Source organism: Pseudochaenichthys georgianus, chromosome 1 (genome assembly GCF_902827115.2).
Source record: "Pseudochaenichthys georgianus chromosome 1, fPseGeo1.2, whole genome shotgun sequence".
NCBI lineage: Eukaryota > Metazoa > Chordata > Actinopteri > Perciformes > Channichthyidae > Pseudochaenichthys > Pseudochaenichthys georgianus.
In genome coordinates, this window is record NC_047503.1 from 5,914,317 (window position 1) to 5,936,090 (window position 21,774).

General features: G+C 40.9%; 1 protein-coding gene across 9 annotated transcripts in view; it reads left to right on the plus strand.

Annotated features, from left to right (window-relative positions):
• The first annotated feature begins 765 nt into the window (after positions 1–765).
• pecam1b (platelet and endothelial cell adhesion molecule 1b) overlaps positions 766–21,774 on the plus strand; it is a 33,080-nt gene continuing 12,071 nt past the window's right edge. For 3 of the 9 annotated variants that reach the window (XM_034089780.2, XM_034090423.2, XM_034091898.2), the window contains exons 1-11: positions 767–883; positions 986–1,021; positions 10,041–10,337; positions 10,704–10,985; positions 11,529–11,798; positions 12,842–13,114; positions 14,506–14,784; positions 15,873–16,151; positions 18,634–18,735; positions 18,850–18,880; positions 19,907–19,986. In XM_034089780.2, the coding sequence (XP_033945671.1) occupies positions 841–883; positions 986–1,021; positions 10,041–10,337; positions 10,704–10,985; positions 11,529–11,798; positions 12,842–13,114; positions 14,506–14,784; positions 15,873–16,151; positions 18,634–18,735; positions 18,850–18,880; positions 19,907–19,986 (1,972 nt within the window). In that variant the 5' untranslated portion in view covers positions 767–840. Of the gene's footprint in view, positions 884–985; positions 1,022–10,040; positions 10,338–10,703; positions 10,986–11,528; positions 11,799–12,841; positions 13,115–14,505; positions 14,785–15,872; positions 16,152–18,633; positions 18,736–18,849; positions 18,881–19,906; positions 19,987–20,891; positions 21,442–21,774 lie in introns of those variants that run through there. The other 6 variants (XM_034093294.2, XM_034091194.2, XM_034093943.2 and 3 more) reach the window with 6 other exon arrangements.

A 21,774-nucleotide genomic window follows, 5' to 3' on the forward strand; every position in this document is an offset into this window, starting at 1 on the left:
AACTGCATTGTGGGGGAGCGAAGCGAAGATTTCCAGGATTTCCAGGATTTTCAGGATTCAAAAGTTGAGCAATGTTCAACTTTTGAAGCTGAGCTGGAAGCGCCAGCCAATCAAACACGTGTATGCAAATCTGACATTCGAAGCGCTAGCCAAACAAACCGCGTGTAAGCAGGGAGAACCAGACCGCAGTTCATTTCCTCATATTCCAAACGAGGGCGGGAGATTCATGTGATTGGTTGTTGGTCGCGTTGCTCGCAAAAAATCAAAAAATCCCCAAGCTTTCAGACACGCCCAGTTCCAAGATTTTCAATATTTTTGAAAAGCTGCTGTGTGGACGTACCGTAAGAGCCCGGCTGAGATTTATGTCTGTAAAAACACTCCATAGTAGCTGAGCTCATCCATTATCTTCCCTTCAGGAAATGGGCTATGCTAAACAAAGGCGGTTATCTCTGTCTTATTCACCTCTCTACCTGCACAGCTCTGCCAGCAAAGGTCGGAGGTCAAAGGCCTGAGTACTGCAATACAGCATTATTGTGACTACCATTTCACACGCACACAAACACACATACATGAAGGAGACCTGCAGAACATTCCACAACGGCGCAAGAGCTGGGAGGCATGGACATCCTGAGGAAACAACACTCACTTCCTGGCAAATTAAGCCAAGCCGACGGCTGCTCGGGTTGATAACCGCCACCGCTGGCTGACCACTGACTGGCTGATGTAGAGCACCACCTTAATGTCCGCTCCCGCCCATCAGAATCAGATCTGCCCCCACACACAGCCAGCAGTCACTAGTGTGGTAACCAGCGGGACAGCCAGCAGAGTTCCTCAGACAGGATGGGCCTTCTACTTCTGCTTACCTCCATGCTCCTGTCCAGCTGTAAGATCCCTGACCTTCTATCTTCTGCTTCTTTGGACTTCTTTTTGTGGAGGTGATGATCGATGTGTTTCTAACCTGGTGCTTTACTTTCTTATCTCCAAGACTTCCATTCAGGGAGAGTGGTGGCGGAACAGCGATGTAAGTATGATTTAAGATAAAACATACTTTACTTTTCTGACTGAGTGACTTCCACAGAATAGTTTGGAACACAAGGTGGGGTTTACAAATGCCCAGTGTTTTATTTATTGTCAGACTTATTGAACTTGAATTTGAACTTTGTATTCAGTTGTTGGCAACACTTCTAGTTGAGACACATGGTCAGTGGAAAAGAGTGGTGTTTGTTATCAGAGCTGTGTGGTGGAAACGCTGTGGCAGGGAGTGTTAGGAAAGTGTTGGTTTGCTGCGTCACGCCCCCCCGTCCTCTGGAGTTGGTTGGTGATGGAAGGCATGAGTCAGCCGGGTGGGTTGTCGTGAACGAGATGGAGGCATCGTCCGAGCCGGGCTCAAGGTTCAAATAATGACCCGTATTTGGATTGGTCTGTGTTTTTCTTGAAATATATATGAAAAAGAATATCTTTGATCTTAGTGGAAAATGTACTGAGATGCTTTAACGAAAACAACAAAAAGGATTCTGGATTCAGTATAGAGATGCTAATTTCAGTGTCTACAGTATAATGCTTTGTGATAATAAAGACTGTGTGGCAAATGTAGGCATAAATGAAAAATAAAAACTATAAGATTATGGAGTTTATTATGATTAAAACAATTGTATCAACTGATTGCAATAATGAAAACACACACAGCAAACTTAAAACAAGATGTCAAATGTATTAACGCTAAACACAAACGCTTTTTACTATAATGTTATTTCCTAATTATCAGTGACTTCCAGAATAAGTTAAAAATATATATATTTTACATATATATATATATATATATGTATGTTTCATAAATAGAATTGGTAGGCCAGAACTATGGTAGCCTTTTATTTGTGTGGCATTTCAACAGATAAAGTTTGTGTGAACGATTATTGTCCATCAGTATTAATATGTTGTTTAATAGAAAGAAAAAGGTTTTAGAAGAGATGTATATTTGGAAAATAAGAATGATTGAGAATCTTGGAAGAATTCATTATTAATAATTGATAATGTCTACAGTGTGGTGTTACTTCTTTTACTTTACTTATATGTGTGTACCCACCACTGAAAATAATGTATTACAAGTAAAGGCCCTGCATTTATGTTCTCTATTAAGTAAAAGTACTGAAGGATTAATACTTAAGTATCCCACTGTCTGATGACGTATAACATTATTCGATCATTTAAACTCATGTTGTTGTTGCAGCTGCGTGGTGGAGCTCATTTTAACTACGTTAGTACAGTACAGTAGTTTGATCCACTGTTCTCATCTTATATTTTGAGATTTCTGGGCCTTTAACAGTCATTAAAATGAACCTACTGGGGAATTTTGGTCAATCGCTCTTTGGCTTTTCTTGTAGGGAATAACTGGTTTAATGTTTAATAATGTGCCAAACGTTATAAGAGATCAATTGTGTTTAATGTGACATCTCAATCTGAAAAGTAATTATAGCTGCACATCCAGTGGCTCCACTGAAATGTAGTCGATTTATAGTAATGAAGTAGCATGACATTAATTAAGTATAATAACCAGAAGTGGAAGAAGAACTCAGATCTTGTACTTAAGTAAAAGTACAAATACCAGAGGAATACTCTGTTGCAAGTAAAGGTCCTGCAATCAAAATGTTAATCAAGTTAAAGTACAAAAGTATTGCCAATGCCCATTGTAAGCACCAAATCATTTTTAACTTAGTACGTATTAATACTAAGTAAATACTAATATATTAGTAAAGTACAAGTACCTAAATTGTTCACTTAAGTACAGTTCTTGAGTAGATGTACTCTCCAGCCCTGGCTCAGTGGGTCTGCCATCACGCACACAGCGGACCCTCTGCCCGGCGCCTCTGATTCACCTCATCATCGGCGCTGCCAGCTCCTGCTGAATGATGCTGGTCGGGGGGGCAGAGTCAGAGGCTCTGAAGTGGTGATAGGGCCCCCGGGGGCCCTGTATGTCTCACAAAGTGCGTTTCCTGCCCTTTTTTCCTTCTTGTTTTGCAGGTTTGTTTACTGCCCCACCTCAACTGAGTCACAGCAGCCTGGTGTTTCTAAAACTCAAACACAGGCGGGAGCAGTACTCAGATCTTGTTATTGAGTACAAGTACAAGTACCAGAGTGTAGGAATACTCTATTACAAGTAAAAGTCCTGCATTCTAAATGTTACTCAAGTAAAAGTAGAAAAGTATTAGCATCAAAATATACTTAAAGTACCAAAAGTAAAAGTACTCACACTCATTGTGCTTTACTCCAATTTACTCCAGGTCTAACTAAAGTCTGATTTAAGTGTTGATTATATTTCTTATCATTGATCCAAATCTTTAAAGTAACTAAAGGTATACACATGTAGTGGAGTAAAAGTACAACATTTACTTCTGAATTGTAGTGGGGTGGATAGTAGCATAAAATACTCAAGTAAAGTACAAGTATCGCAATATTTTACTAAAGTACAGTACTTAAGTAAATCTACTTAGTTACTTTACACCACTGCTCAAACATACGTGTGAGCAGGTGCTCTCGATCTGCGGTTACACTCGGAACACTGAACTGAACCTACTTCTGAAAGACAACATGTGGCTCCTTCATTCGCTCAGTCACAGTGGTTCTACTTTCATGAACCTGACAGCAAATGGATCTTTCTTTTCTTTCGCCTGCATGTACCTGGGGACTACATGATCATTTAAACTGATGGCTGCTTTGGGATCAGTTCAGGTGCCTATGGGTCCTTCTCAGGTCGATTATTTTAATTTCCTCGCTCCTCGGTCCTCTGTATCACCGGAAGCTGATTTGTCTGCGCCATCTTGAGTAGCGTCCCATTGCCCTTATTTGTGCCGGAGGGTCGAAGAGCGATAACGGAGGAGCGATAATCGAGGAATAACCAGACCATCCTCCGGTGAAATCCTCAGCCACTCGCCCCGCCCCCATACTGTGTATCGCTCACTGATTGGATACTGCAGCGCATGCACTGATCTGATGCTGCAGCGCATGCACTGATCTGATGCTTCTTGACATGAGAGCAGTTTACTAGCGGAGTGAAGAAAATACATGAAACTCACGGGACTCACTCCTCAGTTCATAATAATAATAATAACTTTAATATATATAGCGTCTTTCATCAGCCCAAGGTCGCTTAAACAGTGTTTTGTTTCAATTAATGTATCATTTAGTTAAAAATATGTGATATATCTGAACAACAGTGGACAATCCAATGAATGTTAATCTAACTGGGTTTTGATAGATAACATATCTCTTTTTCTTCTCTCAATAATTGTCATTCTTTTGTGCACTCAAATCAATATTAATCAAACTATTGTTCGTTTATACATTTTAAGAATGGTGTTTATCTTTTTTTGAGAATGACTTATTTTATTTATTTGGATCTACAACCGATGATACAAATGTTTACTGTATGTCAGTAAATGTGTACTACCAGTGGCGGGGGTGTTTGTGAAAAAAACGGGGAAAGAGCTGCCGTCAGAAGAACAGCTGTGCGGCGTCAACACAAACAGACGTCGCTTCACGTGACGCTCCGAGGAAAGGACATCCCATTGCTCTTAAAACTCATTTCCCTGCTTTTTCTCCCTTCTCGTGGTTTCCTTGCGTCTCTCCATGCTTCCCTGGTGGGAGGACTAATACGCAAGGAAAAGACGCAAGTGAGGGACGCAATGATTGCATTTAGGAGAAGTGAGAATCAGCCCCTGAAAGTGTTCACAAGTCAATGACGCAGTTGGGCTGCTGTCATCAGTCCAGAGACCATGAGGCTTAGAATTAAAAAGTAAACCATCATTGCTAACTGTGAAGAGATTAAAAACATTTTGTTTAAAAACCAAGCAACATTTAGGCTAGATGCATACAAAGGGAAAGTGTAGCTTCTTTTACACTGTCAGCATTATAGTATAGTAGATGGTGGTTATGAGATGAACCCAGTTTGCAGTGGTATAAAGTAAACTAAGTACACTTTATCAAGTGCTGTATACTTTAGTACAATTGTAGGGGCTTGTACCTTACTTGAATATTTCAATGTTTTTCTACATCGTACCCCTACTGTACTGCAATTCAGAGGTAAAAGGTTGTATTTTTACTCCACTACATTTATTTAATCCCTTTAGTTACTTTACAGATTTGGATGAATGATGTGAAATATAATCAACTCTTAAATTAAACTTTAGTTACACCTGGAGTAAATTCCCAAGCTACCCTGTATACAAAGTCATTAAGGTGCTGTTTACATGGGAACGGAACGGGTTGTATCTGCTACGTTTCTCTTTCGTATAGCCCGTCGTTCACACGAGGCCGTAACGGAACCGCGGAAACGGACCCCTAAAACGATAACTGGTCCCAAGGTGGATAGATCTGCGGACGGAACACTCTGCAGGGCCAAACGGCTCTGTGTGTACGTCCTATACCAGGGGTGCCCAACTAGTCGATCGCGAAATGTGTCTAAAAATAGAACAACAATATTCTGTTTTATCGTTAATGTCCTATAACATAATCTTCCTGTGCCAGAATAATGCTTGAATGTGTCAAAGCTTTGTGATTGGCCGGCATGACCCCATGTTTTGGGGCGTGGCTGGTGGGCCACTGCAGTGCGCTGACGTTGTCCGTGTCAACAGGAGTGACAGTCCGCACACACACAAGACCGCAATTATGGCAAAAGCAAAAAAGCCCAATATATATAATTTTCACTCCGAGTGGGAGGATGATTATTTTTGTATCTATTCCAATTCAAAGTCCATCTGTCTCGTCTGCAATGCGAGCGTGGCTTTACCGAAGAAGGGTAATTTAGGAGAGGCATTTCAAAACAGTGCACAAACGCTACGAGACGGAATTCCCTCCTAATTCTGCCCTACGCTCCCAAAAGGGGAGGGGCCTGAGAGGACAGCTAAATGCACAGCAGTCCATTTTCACCAGGCCCAACAACAAGAGCAAGGCTGCTACCAGAGCATCTCATCGTGTCAGTCACGTTCTTGCGATACACATGAAGTCTTTCAAAGACGGCGAAGTAGTGAAAGAAGCATTCCTGGAGGCTGCCGATGCGCTTTTGGGGGACAGTAAAAATAACAGTAGCATTTCAACAGGTTTTTGATATAATAAACACTCAAGTTAGATACCGTTATTAATCAGCTTTAAGTTTTAGTTTGTTTGAACTTAGTCATTATAATTATTGTACAAAATGGTATAATAATGCAAACTTAAATTGATTATAGTCTATTATCAATTCAGGTTAAGAAACTAGTGTTGCTTGCATCTTATTTTAAAAGGCATTTATTTTTATACTCTACTAAAATGCTACAAAAAAAGGGTTTGATTCTATTAATTTTGTCTTTTTATTGCACTTTGGCAGCAGATTCCTGTGTAGCTTCAGATCTGAGTTGTCTTATTAGTAAACCTAATTTTAATGGCAAAGAAAGGGTTCAGTGTCTTTTCTTTTTTTCCTGTGTCATATGTGGCAGCACTGTTCAATGTTTCTTGAAAACATTCCCCACTGTAGTGACGTGTGAATAAACTCCAATTCTGTATCAACAACACTGTTGTGTAACTTCAGTTAAATACTTGTATGTGTGTAGATTAGAAAGAGGTATGATAAAGGATCTGCAGTATTTTATGAAGTATTAATCACAAAGGTCAGTTTTATACAAGTAGAAGTTTGTATTTACCTGGCAGTAGGCTGTCAGTAATGGCTACGCCTCTCTATTTGGACTGGTAGATCTCGGCAGACTGGCAACTTTAAAAGTAGCTCTCGGTTCAAAAAAGGTTGGGCACCCCTGGCCTATACGATCATTTTCCTGATAACGATGAAGCCATAGCCCCACCTCTTCCCAACTCTGCTGCTCACTGCTGTAGCTTGCAGGAGGCGAGACACTTGCTGCCCCCCCCCCCCCCTCCTATATGTTTCTCCAAATTGTTGGCGTGCTGACCGCCATCTACACTGATGGATAAGTACCTCATGTAAACCCACTTTATAAAAATCCGAACAATTCCTTTAAATGTTTAAGCGAGACAACATTTCTGTAGCAGTTGTGTAAAAAAGCAAAAAAGGGTTTGCAGTTCCTTGTATTTGACATTTCATTTCATATATCATCAGCCCCAGCTGCTTATAAGATGCTCTTCCTTATCTACTTATATATAATCTCCCATGGTTGTTCTTTTAACAATCAGATGACTATCAACAAATTGGGGCTTGACTATGTACAGTCAAGCCCATGTGCATTGTTCCTTACGCTACTCTCATATGTATGGTATGCCGTTACCACTATGAGGAAATTCCATGGTGACAGCAGCTTCCTGAGTGCAAAGCTGACATTCAATTGTTAGCCACCTGTACTTTCAGTGGTAGTCATTTCAAATATGCCATACAATGACCCTTCTTGAGTGATGGTTTGAAATAAATAAGAAAGTGATTCAAATGAATGTATTCAATCCGCTTCTGAGGAATCTGCAAGTAACAATGTGTGGGTGTGAAAGCTCAGATATTCACGTTACAAATTCAACAAGATTGAATTGAGAAAACATAACCTCTTTGGCAGAGATGACAAACCTGTACTCTTTAGGGAAACCATAAAGCCTGCTAATATTCACAGGTAATGGTAATGTATCTGAACATGGTAAAACTTTGCACATATCCATACTTTTATTTAAATTGAGCTGATCATGAGACAAACAAAGGAATCAAGGTATATTACAAAGACCATCTTTTTCTTTAATCATAGTGATCGAACTGAAATCAGTGTCATATTACTGTAACCAGTATCGAAAATAACATGTCACATGTAGTAAGGGGCGTAGTAATCAGCAGCGAACCGCTTCAACACGTGTATTTCGGTGTATTCACAGCATTCATTTTGTTATTCTGCAGTATTGTTGTTTTATAGTTATTTGTTAATGTAACCCAATTTGTGTTCTTTGAAATTGAAAAGGATATCGCATTGTGTTTGTGACTTTCGTTGCAGTTGTATATGTCTTAAGTGTAATTTGGCTTGGCTTCCTATTTATGGACATGCTTTTATTTTGAAGGAGAGGTAGCGCTGTTGACAGGAAGTTGTTGTTTATTTGGAAACAAAGTGACGGAGATTAACGGAGAAAAGTAATATCGACATATAAAGACGGAGAAAGTGAACAATAACGTTATTGTTAAGTGTTAGCACCCCCCCCCCCGAAGAGGCACAAGCTCTTACGTTGATATTGGAGATTTCAATTAATTCAATTTGAAAATAAAACGGGGAAAAAACAAACAAAACGAATATCCGAATAGTACTCCAACGAACGAATATTCGGATATTTGGGTACAGCCCTAGTATGTATAAATAAATACTAGTGACAGTGACGTGAACAGTTATGTGGAGAAAACACCCCAGATGCTTCGCTGTCGTTTCCTGAATGATAACGGGTCGCTTACGGTTGTGACCCGTTATCCCCGGTATACCCTAGTCAGCGCCCCCTAGTTACACCAATCAGCGTGCGATTACCAATGCGTGACATCATTGGTAAGCGACGGACCCCGAACACATATGGTAGGGTGAACACATATGGTACTGACACCGGCAGAACAGCTAGCTCTGCAGCTTGCAGTTTGCCTGGCTCCAAAGGGGCGTGGCCATCAGCAGCTCCAAAGGGGCGTGGCCAGCAGCAGCTCGGTTAGATTTAAAGGGCCAGACCCAGAATCAGCACTTTTGTAACGGGCCTGAAATAGCAACACAGTCTCACAGCATTTCGTGTTATAGTCACGTAATTAATCTATTGATTTGTGTTCACCAACACGATTTCGGCATTTTTTTCGTGTCACAGAACGGTTTTAAAAGCAATGTAAATAATAACAAATTAGAAGGAAAAAGAGATAAAAAAAGTCCAGATTTCAGTATTCTGACACAAAACGATTTTAGAAGCAATGTATTTCTATTGGTAGTATGTTTCGTGCCTTCACCAAATAATAACAAATAAAATAAAAAATACAGATTTCAGTATTCTGAGGCTCTTTGCCCCATTTCTTTTCCTCGCGGACGGCAAAAAAACTCAGACATTATACAATTTAAAATAAAAGGGTTAGGCTTAGGGTAAGATATTGAGTAAGAAAATATTTGTATGAACCACACAGCTTCTGGTATTCCTAGACCCGACCGGACAAAAAGACGTGGTGCAGGCACGAAACATACTAACAATAGAAATGCATTGCTTTTAAAAATCATTCTGTGTGACACGAAACATTTTTAAAAAATCGTGTTGGTGAACACGAATAAATATTAAATTAATGTTGTGACTATAACACGAAATGCCGTGAGACTCGGTTGGAAATAGAGGGGTATGAGGCATGGCAACAATGGGTGATCTTTTTAGTAAACACTTCAGAGACATGTTTTGTATAGATATGGCCTTATAATATATTGTTCAAATATAGTATAATAGGTGAGCTTTAAAGGTCCCATGTCATGGCCATTTCTACTGATCATAATTCCATTGTTGAGGTGTACTAAAATAGATTTATATTGTGCAATTTTCCAAACTTACATTGGTTTCTCATACAGCATCTCTGTATAGTATGTGTATTCACTCTCTGTCCTAAACGTCTGCGAGACACAGCGAAACCCAGCCCGAAACCAGCCCGAACACACACCCGCAGCCTGGCTGGGAGTTTGTGTGTGTGCTCACACACCGACTCACAGCCTCGCCGCGTCCCGCCGTCTCATGGAGGAGAAATCGGCGGAGCTGCAGCTGAGAAAAGATTGAGTGTGTGTGTGTGGCTCCGCGGACGTGATTTAACGGCTCCACGGATTGGTCCATTTGGGTATGGGCATTTCACTGTACCCAGGAAGAAAAAGAGAAATCTCCAACGAGGCGTTCTGGGGCAGCATAGACAGGTATTTTCTGTGTTCGAGTTTTACTCACTACAGGGTGTACTTTGAGGGTTTGTGACTTCGCAGACCGTTTACATGCATACAAATCTTCATAACACACAAGGGGACGGGTAATAACTGGAAAAGCACAACATGGGACCTTTAAGTCTAATACATTTGTTTGAATATGCTCCCTAGTATTCAAGATAAAAGACATCACCCTGTCCATCGAGCCCGCTCCCGATGTGACTCGGGACACCAATGTGACTCTGAGATGCAAGGCCTTCGTCAGCAGCTCTGGGCTGGAGGCGCTGAGTCGTGAGTACAGAATATACAAGGACGGCAACACCATCTACTCCAAGAACACAAGCACCTCAGAGGATCTGCTTTACCCTCTGTCCGAGGCCCGAGTATCCAACTCCGGCAAATACAAGTGCAAGATCAGCATTGAGCAGGAAGACATGACGAGTGGAGCCGAGAAACTCACAGTAGCAGGTCGGTTTGATAATGTGGATACAGTATTATCTGTGGTTGTTTGAGAAGTTCAGGTGAAGTTGATGGTGTTAGAATTGTTTTTTAAATGTTGTTAAATTAAACGCTTGTTGGCAGCATTCTCCTAAAAAAACAGTGAGATAGGCATGATTAGCATTTTTTTAAGCCATATATTGTAACTGAAACAGGAATCGAAATTCCATGCTTGGAAGTCCAAACCGTTTTTTCAAAATTAAAGTCTTAGTGTTTATGTGCAACAGCAAGTGGGATACATTCTTTAACATTGGTAGACGATGGTCTAATTTTGTTTACTTTTTTGAACCACTGTTGGATTAAAACTGCAAATCTTCCCCCATGTTGGGTCTCCAGGCCTGTCAAAACCACTTCTCCACATTAACAAGGGTGTGGTCAGTGAAGGGGAGGAGGTAACAGCCACGTGCACAGCGCCCGGCGAGACAGGATCCTTTTTTTTTTACTTCTACGAAGACTCTAAAGAGATCCAGGAGAAGCAGGTAAACTCCAACCAGGCGGAGGCCAGGCTTCTCTTCAGCAGCACTGGCTACCACAAAATTCACTGTGGCTATACTGTCCTTGTAACGCCAGAGTCCTTCAAGTCAAAAGAAAGCCTCTCTGTCACTGTTTTAGTCAAAGGTGAGAAGCATCTTTATATTTCTGTTATTTTCAAAGCATTTGTACGGTGGCCCCGAAGTCAAAACAACATTTCACAAAACACTACAGCATTTCATAAAACACAACGACACTTCACAAAACGCTTCAGCATTTCAGAAAACACTACAGCATTTCACAAAACGCTTCAGCATTTCAGAAAACACTACAGCATTTCACAAAACACTACAGCATTTCACAAAACACTACAGCATTTCACAAAACGCTTCAGCATTTCACAAAACGCTACAGCATTTCACAAAACGCTACAGCATTTCACAAAACGCTTCAGCATTTCATAAAACGCTACAGCATTTCAAAAGTTAAACATGTCGCGTTTTCTGAAATACTGTAGCGTTTTGTGAAATGCTTAAGCGTTTTCTGAAATGCTGTAGTGTTTTTTGAAATGTCGTTGTGTTTTATGAAATGTTGTAGTGTTTTCTGAAATGTTGTTTTGACTTGCACTTCAGGGCCACAGTACATTTGAGGCATCTCAGAGCTTTTTCTTCATTGGTTTTGTCTCCTTAGAGCTTCCCATCGTAGCGGTTTTGGAGATTTTACCCAAGTCCAAGATCTATGAAGGAGACAAACTCGACATCTTTTGCTCGGTGAAAAACAATCCGCGCAGCTCGGAAAGTATAAACCTGTACCTGAGCCAGGGGAGCCAGCTTCTCAGCAGTGGATACTCCACAGTCAACCACAGCATGATCGCTCTGGCAAATCACCCTGGGGAGTTTGAGTGCAGATTAGAGATGGGAAATGTTAGGAAATTTGACACAATGGCGGTGTCAGTGACTGGTGAGTGGACAGGAAAAAGACCTGTGTTCAACCTGCAGCCTGCATATAAATGTGTAATAGCTACTGATGTGTGTTTCATCTTAAATATCAATGATTAGCATAAATACTGAGTTCTGAGTAGCTTTGTTAGCTTTGCTAGCCATTGTTAGCAAAACTAGTTAATAATGCATTACGCTGTATTTGTAAATACAAAATCCATAGTAAGCTTAGAAACAACATGGCCAGTGCCATAAATAAAAGTTGAACCGTATTTTGTATGACTGATTTATTAACATATACATAGGTGTATTACTCTTACTTCAGCTTCCACTGGTTGATGTCACCCAGGAGCTTGAGCTCTGGGTTAGTGAGGTTCTGCTGACTTTTCAAGGCGTACATTTGACTTTATTGGGCGTTAAAGTTTAAATTGGACTGGGAACTTTGAAATTCTAACTTCCCAGTTCAACTGGAATCCATTACTATATTCTTATGAATGCTACACCTGTGGAGCCCCAAAACTGATACAATGTTGTTAAATGTTATCAGACACTCAATAGTCAGTTCTTAGCTTTTCATTTCTTTTATCCAATTAACAGTATTTCTATTATTTATTGTTTAATAGAGTGCCACAGTGACGCGTCCTAAAACCCGGAAGTAAACTCCTTCCGGTTCCTTCGTCAAAAATGCAAGGCAATTTCTCCATAGGATTTGGGAAAATAGCTTGAAATAAGGTCTATGGTTGACACACATTTACAGTAAGAGACAGATCACATTTTGTTCAGCCGGATAATATCCACATGTCTTCCCTGCTTTTATAAGGTTCTAATCATAAATCTATTGATCATAAATCTATCGATCATGAATCTATTGATAAGATTTATGATTGTTTTTTGTTGAAGGAACCGGAAGTGGTAAAATGCTAACTTACTTCCGGGTTTTAGGACGCGTCACTGTGGCACTCTATTAGGCTGACAGTCTTTTTACACATTTTGTTGTTGTAAATAAAAGCATTTCCACTATAAGTGAAAAGCAGATGATGACTTGTTTTCTGTATCTATCCACAGAGCTGTTTTCAGTGCCCACTCTCACCATGTATCCTGCTGAAGTCTTTCAAAGGGAATACATGACACTAAACTGCACAAGTGAGAGCTCTGCCTCTGAAAGACTCGGCAGGGATGAGTTGACATACACTCTTGATCCAACCGAAAGCCCACTGATCTCCAAAGTCAACGGAGTATTTTCTGTCAAAGCCCTGCTATATGATTTCAACTATACCTGTGTAGCTAAAGCCAAGGAGATAGTGAAACGCAGTGAAACCCTGACTGTACGTCCTAAAGGTAAGCTCACGTGATGCATCTTTCAGAGGCTGCACTTAACAAAGCCATTTTAAACACACACCTCTCTATGTTAATGTCTTAACATCTTAACAACCTTCTCTGCCTTGGATTGGTTTAACATGATAATCCAACCCCAATCCCTAACCAATCGTATTCATTATGCCTAAACCAAACCAATCCAAACTACAAAGCCCATCCAACGAGAAAAGTACTAACCAATCATTGCAGTGGCGTAACAAGGTTGTGATTGGCCCCGGTGCAAATATAGTTTTGGGCCCCCCATCGCCCCAAACAAATGCGCACGCTGAAGCGCTCACAGACACACGGACAAACACAACCACTCAGAAGCGCCACATGTATAGGCTATCAACAGCAGCCTGCTCTGGCCTCAGACCACCACAGCCTGACAACGGCACAGCGAACTAAGAAGAGGATTAAAGCTGTTTCCTTGATGTTTGTCTCTGGGGAATGGGCCGGTAGGCCTACATAGACCAGGTGCTATAATACAGATTTTGATCTTGGCATCGGGGGTCTCAATAGTGCCATAGAGTCCCCTATCGGTTGGGGCCATTGGGGGAACTGTTGGGGAACTGTTGGACCACCGCCGGGCACAGCCAAATCCAGCCAAATCCAGCCTCTCCTCCTTGCTGGCTGGAGAAGAAGGTTGCACGGCCACGGATACAGCTTCACTTGTGGAGCTAGATGGCAATTATGGTGGTGAGCTATCGTTACCCTCCGGCTCCGTCTGCACGTCAACATTGCTAACGTTAGCGCTCGATTTCGAGGACGATGTTTGACAAAAAAAATTGTCTAATTTTGTCAGTTTAGCTGTTACATCTCCTTGTTCTCTCTTGTCCTTTCTCTTTTGAGCGCTGCTCTTGTGCTTTGGTTTGCTGTACATTATAAATGCAAGCAATTACATTTTTTATAATGGTGCCAAACTTGCTGCTGCTAGCTACAGTACAGTACAGGTTGATTAAACGGTTCGCTGGTCACGCAAGGTATCACATGACATGAAAGGGAGCGAGGTCATTGGACAGACAAATTACAAATTAATTTAGGTTGCTTGGTTACTTTGAAGAATGCATGAACCGGACAATGCCATTGGGGCCCCAAAAAAAAAAAAAAATATATTAAAGTTTTTTTTTTTTTTTGCATAGGCCCCTTTCCGGCTCGGGGCCCCGGTATGGTCCCCCGGCTGCACCGTTGATAGTTACGCCACTGAATCATTGGTTCGTCATGACTCCGCCATACTAAGAAAAGCACATTTGTGCCCAGTCCTATTTTTACAATGTTGAGCCTTTGAAGACTCAAGTCCCTGAGGGATCAGGGTTTAGTTTTTAGAGGTGACATTGGCCAGTGTGTCTTATTTTTCCCCTTGTTCTTTTCAGTTGCTGTCTCAGCTCCCAAGATCTCGGTGGTCGGCAGGGTGGTTATAGGACAGTCCTTCAAGATCCTCTGTCAGTCGGACATTGGCAGCCTGCCGATAAACTACACTTTGCTGTGGGGGTACGACCAACTGAACATAACCACCGTCAAAGAGCGCTTTCAACAAGCCCTCTTCACCGTCACCATCAGAAAGTCAGATGAAATAAGCAAGTACATGTGTGAAGCAAGGAATGGTCAGAGAGAAGCCCCACTCAGCAAAAGACTCAACGCTACAGTCATAGGTAAATATTAAAAACAAGTATGTTCCTCCATTTTTACATGTATAATGGTTGATTTGCTTTATCATTGTTGCTTAATCCAGATCAATCAATGTATTTGATGGGAGGCGTGTGGTGCAGTGGGTTGTGGGTTGTTGCTCCTGGGGTCCACAGTATTGAGTATGTAAGTCGCTTTGGATAAAAGCGTCTAACAAGTGACATGTAATGTAATGTATTTACTGCATGATAATGGATTTGCCATATCGGCCATATACATTAAAACTATGGACAAATTAACCTCAAGATCCATTTAGTACTGGAGCCTTATTGTGAAGCCTTTTCATTACCGTTTTCAGCAGATGGAGTTTGTCAAATTGTCATGAATTGTGCATGCTCACCTTTTCATTTTCTGAGCACTTTTAAAACGTTTTATGTCTCAAGTTCCTGGCCTTTACGACAGCATTTGACAGAGCATCTCACCTCAATGTCTCTTTAGTTACTCTGGTCCATTCTAATGTGTCACATCGTCTTAGCTAGATCAAGTTCGCCCATCGGCCATAGAACAATTATTCAAGCTGCTGCTTCCAATGTAGAGATTTAACTTAAAATGTCCCTTTTGTTTGAGAAAATAGTTTGACATTTTGGGAAACATACTAGTCGCTTTCTGACCGAGAGATAGATGGATTCATACCACTAATTTTTGTTTGATATATTAAGTTATCACAAGCAACCGATTCGCTTTGCTAGCACTAAGACGGGAAACAGGGGAAGAAGCTAGCCTGGCATTGCCCAACGGTAACAAAATATACCTAGCTGTATCTCTATACTAACATAATCACACATCAGGTGTAGTTTGTTCATCTAAACAGAAACAGATTTCTACAGTAACATTTTGATGTTTTACAGTTGGCTAAGCTAAGCTAACCGGTTGCTTGTGGTAGATTCATAACTCTCATACAAACATGAGAATGGTTTTGATCTATTAATCTAAATTAACTAATAACGTATACTATTCCTAAATCAAATGATGGAGTGTGATTTAGTTCTTGTAATGTCTTAATGACTCATATACACTGTTGGCTTACCTCACCTCTTTCCTCCCCCTTTTCCAGTGCCGCTCACAAACCCGATTCTGACCGTCCTCCCCCACCTACCAGAAATCTCTGAGGGAGATCATCTTTACCTCATATGTGGAGTAAATGGAACTCCGCCGGTCACGTTTAAGTGGTACCGTGTTGGCAATGAACATCCGCTGTATACCATCACCACCTACATGAACAACACGAACTACAGAGTGTCCGCGTTGTCCAAAGAGCACAGCGGGATGTACTACTGCGAGGCGATCAACCACGCCAACATCGTGGTCCGCAGTGACCTGGTCACCATAGAGGGTGAGACCAAACAGCAACAGTTTTTAAAAAATGTTTGGGGAAAATAGTTACACAACTGTTACAAAACTGTCACACAACTCGTCTCATTTAGGGCTGACTATTTCTCAAGAACATGCACTTTTACTGGGACCATCCTCTTTAAAGGGGCTCTGTGATTCTTCGGGGGTTTCCCTCTCCTCTAGTGTGTTATATAGATTTTTGAGGGAGTTTCTCTCCCACACATTCCCCCCTGCCCTAAACGCCTCCATTGTACTCCTTTGTTTACTTCCGTAACATAAATCCATCACTCGGTAACACTCACGCTATTGGCTAGCACTCCAACACTTTGTACGTGATAAAATATGAGGAGGAAGATCTCTAGGCGGTTGACCAATCAAAGAGAGAAAAATAAAGAGCTCTTCGAACATTAAAGCATGGAGACATGTCACAGTAGAGACACAAAATGCAAATATGACTCTGAACTAGGGATGGGAATTTGAAAGCAAATGTATATTCGAATATTCGACCCCCAAAGAAACGGTTAACCGATTAACCAAAATGTACATATCCTATATCAAAAAAAAAATGTACAAAAAAAAAGAAGACATTTAATTTTGAAAAATAAATAAATACATTCAAATAAGTATAGAAACCAAGTCGTATTCGTCAAATGTATTGAACTGGTGATCACAGTTTGAACAGTTGACAGCTATAGGCCTGCAGCTTTCATGCTTAAAACATAACTTGGTCTTTCAATGAAAGACATAACATAACGGGTCAGGGTAACGTAACCCTATTACAACAGAGATCAACAACCTGTAACGGGGCCTATGCACAGAATGCAGCTATTCAATACTCATTCTTCTTTAAGAATATGAGCATGTCATGGAGAGGCGGGTGCGGAGGCGATTCACAATCAGGCCAGCTGTAAAGAAGACCCTCTCAGCTGGGATTTGGGCATAAGATGAGGTTTGAGTCTGCGTGATCTGCGTGTAGGGAGGGGCAGCAGCCGTATCATTAGCTACAACTAGCTAGATCTGATGGATTTGGACATAAACGCGAGTGAAGTATAACCGGACGCTAGAGAGAGATCAGCACCTGCAGCTCTGCCCGCTGTGAGGGACCGGTGAGCGGAGCAAAACACACTTTTAGACCCAACACATTTAGCTATGGCACTGTCGTATACATTGAAGTATTCCATTTCATCATATGTAATCAACTTAGGCACCCCTCCCAAAAAAAAAGTATTGTCTGCAGTGTTTTTCTCTAGGTTTCTGCCTCTGTTTCTGCTAGCTCCATGTGTGTGGGGAAAAGTCAAGCCCTGCCCTGTGAAGCACAAGAGCAGAGCATATTAATGACTGAGTGAAGCTGTAGCAGCGCTCATAGAATGAATATATGGGAAACACTGGCTTTGGGTAGGCCAAAATGATTTATTAAATACATTTTTATTTTTTTCTCCGCCACATTAGGTCTTTCGGGGAAAGAGACAACATTTGTTTTGGTTTCATACATCTGGGATTTTGAGTGTGATACAATACTCAATACTACACTGTACAAGTGTTTGTCCACTGCTTTAAAGTCAAAACTGCTCCACCAATCTGAATCTGCTCAAAGATTGTAGACCAACCCTTTGAGAGACTATATCAATCGACCTACCATAATAACATATGCAGGTTGGCCAACAACCTCATCTCTGACCCTAACCATGTCCTGATCAGCGAATATGAATTGTTACCATCAAATCGGAAAAACTGGGTCCCACGATATAATAAGGTTAGACTGAAGCGCTCCTTTGTTCACCAGTCAGTCAGTCACAGTTAAATCCCAGGTCAAATGTACGTTAGAGGGTCTCGAGCATGTTGTCTTCAGTGATCATGATATCATGTTTAATGTTTGTGTCTTGTCTTAAAAAGTTATCCTTGTTCATGTCGCAAGTGGAGCTGCAACTTCATGTCAGACTTGAGCTGACATGAAGTTGCATAATTACGATAACGTATTGTATCGTATGTATTGTAACCTAGCGTAACGCAACACAACGTAATGTCACGTATCGTTTCGTAACGTATTGTACTGTATCTATCTTAACGTAACGTAATTGAATGTAAGGTGCCTATCGCATCGTATTGTATAGTTTTATATAGTTTTGTATCATGTCCTATTGTTTCGTATCGTATTGTTTTGTATGATATAGTATCGAATGATATTGTATTGCATTGTTTCATATCGTATGATCAAACACAATACAATTATCACTTCGTCCTTCATAGGACAAAGGGATAATTACAGAAGACCGAAATGTAAGGAAGAGAGGGAAGATATCTGCCAGCTGTACTTGGTTGTTTGAATCAGAGCTCTCGGCTTGGAAATAAGAAACCCCCTTGCATTTGAGCATGCTTCATTGACAACATTGGATTTTAGGGTTGTCCTGTCTCATTGTATTCCATTCTCTTTTCCCCCCTTTTCTGTTTGTGTGTCACTGAGTTTCTGTGTCTCTCTCTTATAGTGCGCCTGGCGTTGTGGAAGAAAGGGCTGATCGGGGGCTTCTGTCTGCTGGCGCTGTCTGTGTTGGTGGTGGTGGTTGTGCTGTGCTTCAAATCCAAGAGAGGTAGAGAGACCTACAGTCCTGCAGCAACTCAGCCCTCATATATCTAACTATGTATCAGACTTTCCTCACCTACTTCCTCCTGCTCCTCTTCTCACCTCTCCTCTCTTATTGTAGGTAAAAGAGAAGCAGCTGCTGAATTGTCAGTGTGAGTTGGCTAAACTACTTGCTTCCTCTGAATGTGACACATACTGTGGAAGTTAGTGACAGTGTATCTAGTTGTATTAGCTTGATAGATGAGGGCCTATTCGTTAGTTTTTTTATTGAAGTCCTTTAAATAACCAAACTGATTGTTTTTGCAATAATACAAGAACCCTCTGCAAAACCACAAAATGCCTTACTCCTGTTTAAGTGAACGTGTTTATTAAAAAGGTGAATAGGTGCAGGATGGCAGATATTGTTATGTTGGGTCAGAGCCCTGTCTCCTGACTCAGCAATATTTAATTAATATAATAAATGTTACTTTTAAACCCCTAAGGAATATTGCAGCAGAAAGCGATTGCGCCATAAAAAGTCTGGCCTAAAGTTAAATGGTGCAGTATTATTCTGATATTAAGATGAGCCTACAGAGGAGGGGTTACGCCCTAAAGAACCATGACCTTTTGAAATATGTATGAAAAATAGATTAATAAATGATGGTAATACAGTACTAGTGCACATTAGTAGTGCAGTTAACTGCACAATGAATATATATTCACTTGTAGAGTTATATAATGTAATAAATAAGAACGGTTGTTGGCAGAATAAAATATGAGATAAAAAAACCTTATCGTTCCCCCACCAGGAAAAATAATAGCAGCTCAAGAGCAAAAAATGAATGCAACAAATAACAGCACATTCCTTATATGCAATCGTCATTGATATTGAACCTATAACTATCAAATAACACATAGTGTGTAGCATTGTGATTGTGAAAAACTATTTAAATGATATGAATATAATCTATCAATATATATATATATAATTTGCAAATAAAAAGTACAGGAAAACAGAAAATGTACAAAATCTCCCAAACTTAAAGACCACTGATATAGTTTAGAGTGCATTATAAGTTTGTATCAGAATGTGTTACATATCGTTTTTACAGCATGCATATTCTTAGGATCATTTTGGCTTGAATCGTTTTTTCCTTGACACCACTGCCCAAGTTGACTTTATTCTCATCATCTCTCAGAAAGCCTTCGCGCCCTAAATCAGATGACTCTTTAACAGTGAATCTAACCCACGACACAGAGGTGTATAACGCAGCCACAGGTAGCTTGGTTTTAATATTCCCCTGTGTACCACTGACTGTCCTCATTAGTCATAACCCTAACCGCCATGAGTCATTTCTCTCAAAAGTCATAGCATGTTTCCTGTTGTAGCCATCCATTCTCATCCCATGATCATTGTTCTAAACGCATGCAGGGCCATGTTGCAGTGACCTGGTCACCTCTGTGTATGTAACTGTCTATGTTGTAGATATCCTGTGTAAGTTGATGTGCATGCACAACACGTATATGTTTCAGAGTATTGTCTTCGTCTGTCTCTGACTTATTTTGCATGTACATTGTATTTATGTCTGTGTATTTTCAGAGGCCGCAAAAGTAGGATGTTGTTAGAATACAGTTGTTGTAGGAAGTAAACTACCCGAGGTACGAGCTGTGTTCGCACAGGAACAACCTGCTTAAGGCTAGTCCACACGTACATAGGTATTTTTTAAACAGGGTATTTTTCATGTGTTTTTCAAAGCAACTTCAAACAAGCACGATTCGAAGAAAATCTCCATCAGGATGATAATACACAAATACTGGCTACCACTGACATTAGCGGCGGTGTAGCAGTGACCTCTATAGCACATGTTGACCCCTTTGTTACTCAAAGTAACATGCAAAATGTGCGTAGTTCAAAACTTCACCTCTTTTTATGCCTAAATCAAACAATGCCGTAAGGACCTTTAAAAGTCTGGTTTCCATCACATCTCACACTGAACAGTCTTATAACATCTCTGTTTTCAGTGATCTAAAAGGCTGTTTGGTACTGTGCGATTGATTGAAAGTCTATGTTTAAAAAGCACCCATGTACGTGTCGACTGGGCCTCAGTAGTTAAACCGTAGTACATGACATTGATTATCAATTGTTGCCAACTGCTTAGAGTGCGCATTATCATCCTCTTCCAGGCGCAGCGCCACTATGATGGCACGGAGGGGAGAGTGACCAATGGGGCGCGAGATAGCATGGCGTCGCTTCCCGTTGACATCAGCAACAGGAGCAGCTACAGTATCCCAGCCACAGTCTAGAGGTGCCCCACACTGGGCTGGATATTTGTATTTACTTTCAAAGAAACAGAAGTTCAAAGAAAGGACTTTGAGAGTAAAAAGGAAAAGAACACAAGATACAGTAATCCTGTTTGTGATTTGGACACTTTCTCCACTGAGGTGTTTTCTCAGTAAAAAGCTGCTCCCTCTCCCCTCCTCCTTCAATCTAGGTGGCCTTTGGTTTTACATGTCACGTTACTGTATCTGTATCTTCCATGTCCTCGTGATGTCATTTCCTTAATTGTTGCAACTGCTCTGTTTGTCTTTTCTGCATGTTTAATCTTTGTCACTGACTGAGTTGTATACATTTTATCACCATCGCAGGAAATGTGTGTATATATTTTTGGTTGATCTGTTGACTGCAAGGTTGGAAGAGACGGTTGTAGAATAAAGATGGTGGTTTTATTTAGAAGTGTGTCAGTACATTTCATTTTGCTCCTGCTATTGTACAGTAGATAACGCACGAAATGCAGTCAAAGAACGAGATTAGTATTATAGTTATTGCTACCTGCATTAATCTTCTATTTCAGTATGTGCTGGACCACATGTGTCGAACTCAAGGCCCGGGGGCCAAATCAGGCCCTTGGTGGATTTAATTTCGGCCCACAGGATCATTTCTAATTACTATTAGATCTGGCCCGCTGGTATATTGCACGCACACCTTCACTAAATCCTGAGGGTCTCCTCAGCTCAGAGCCTGAGCCCAAACATTGATGAACTTGCACCCAAGATGAGATGCCAAGTA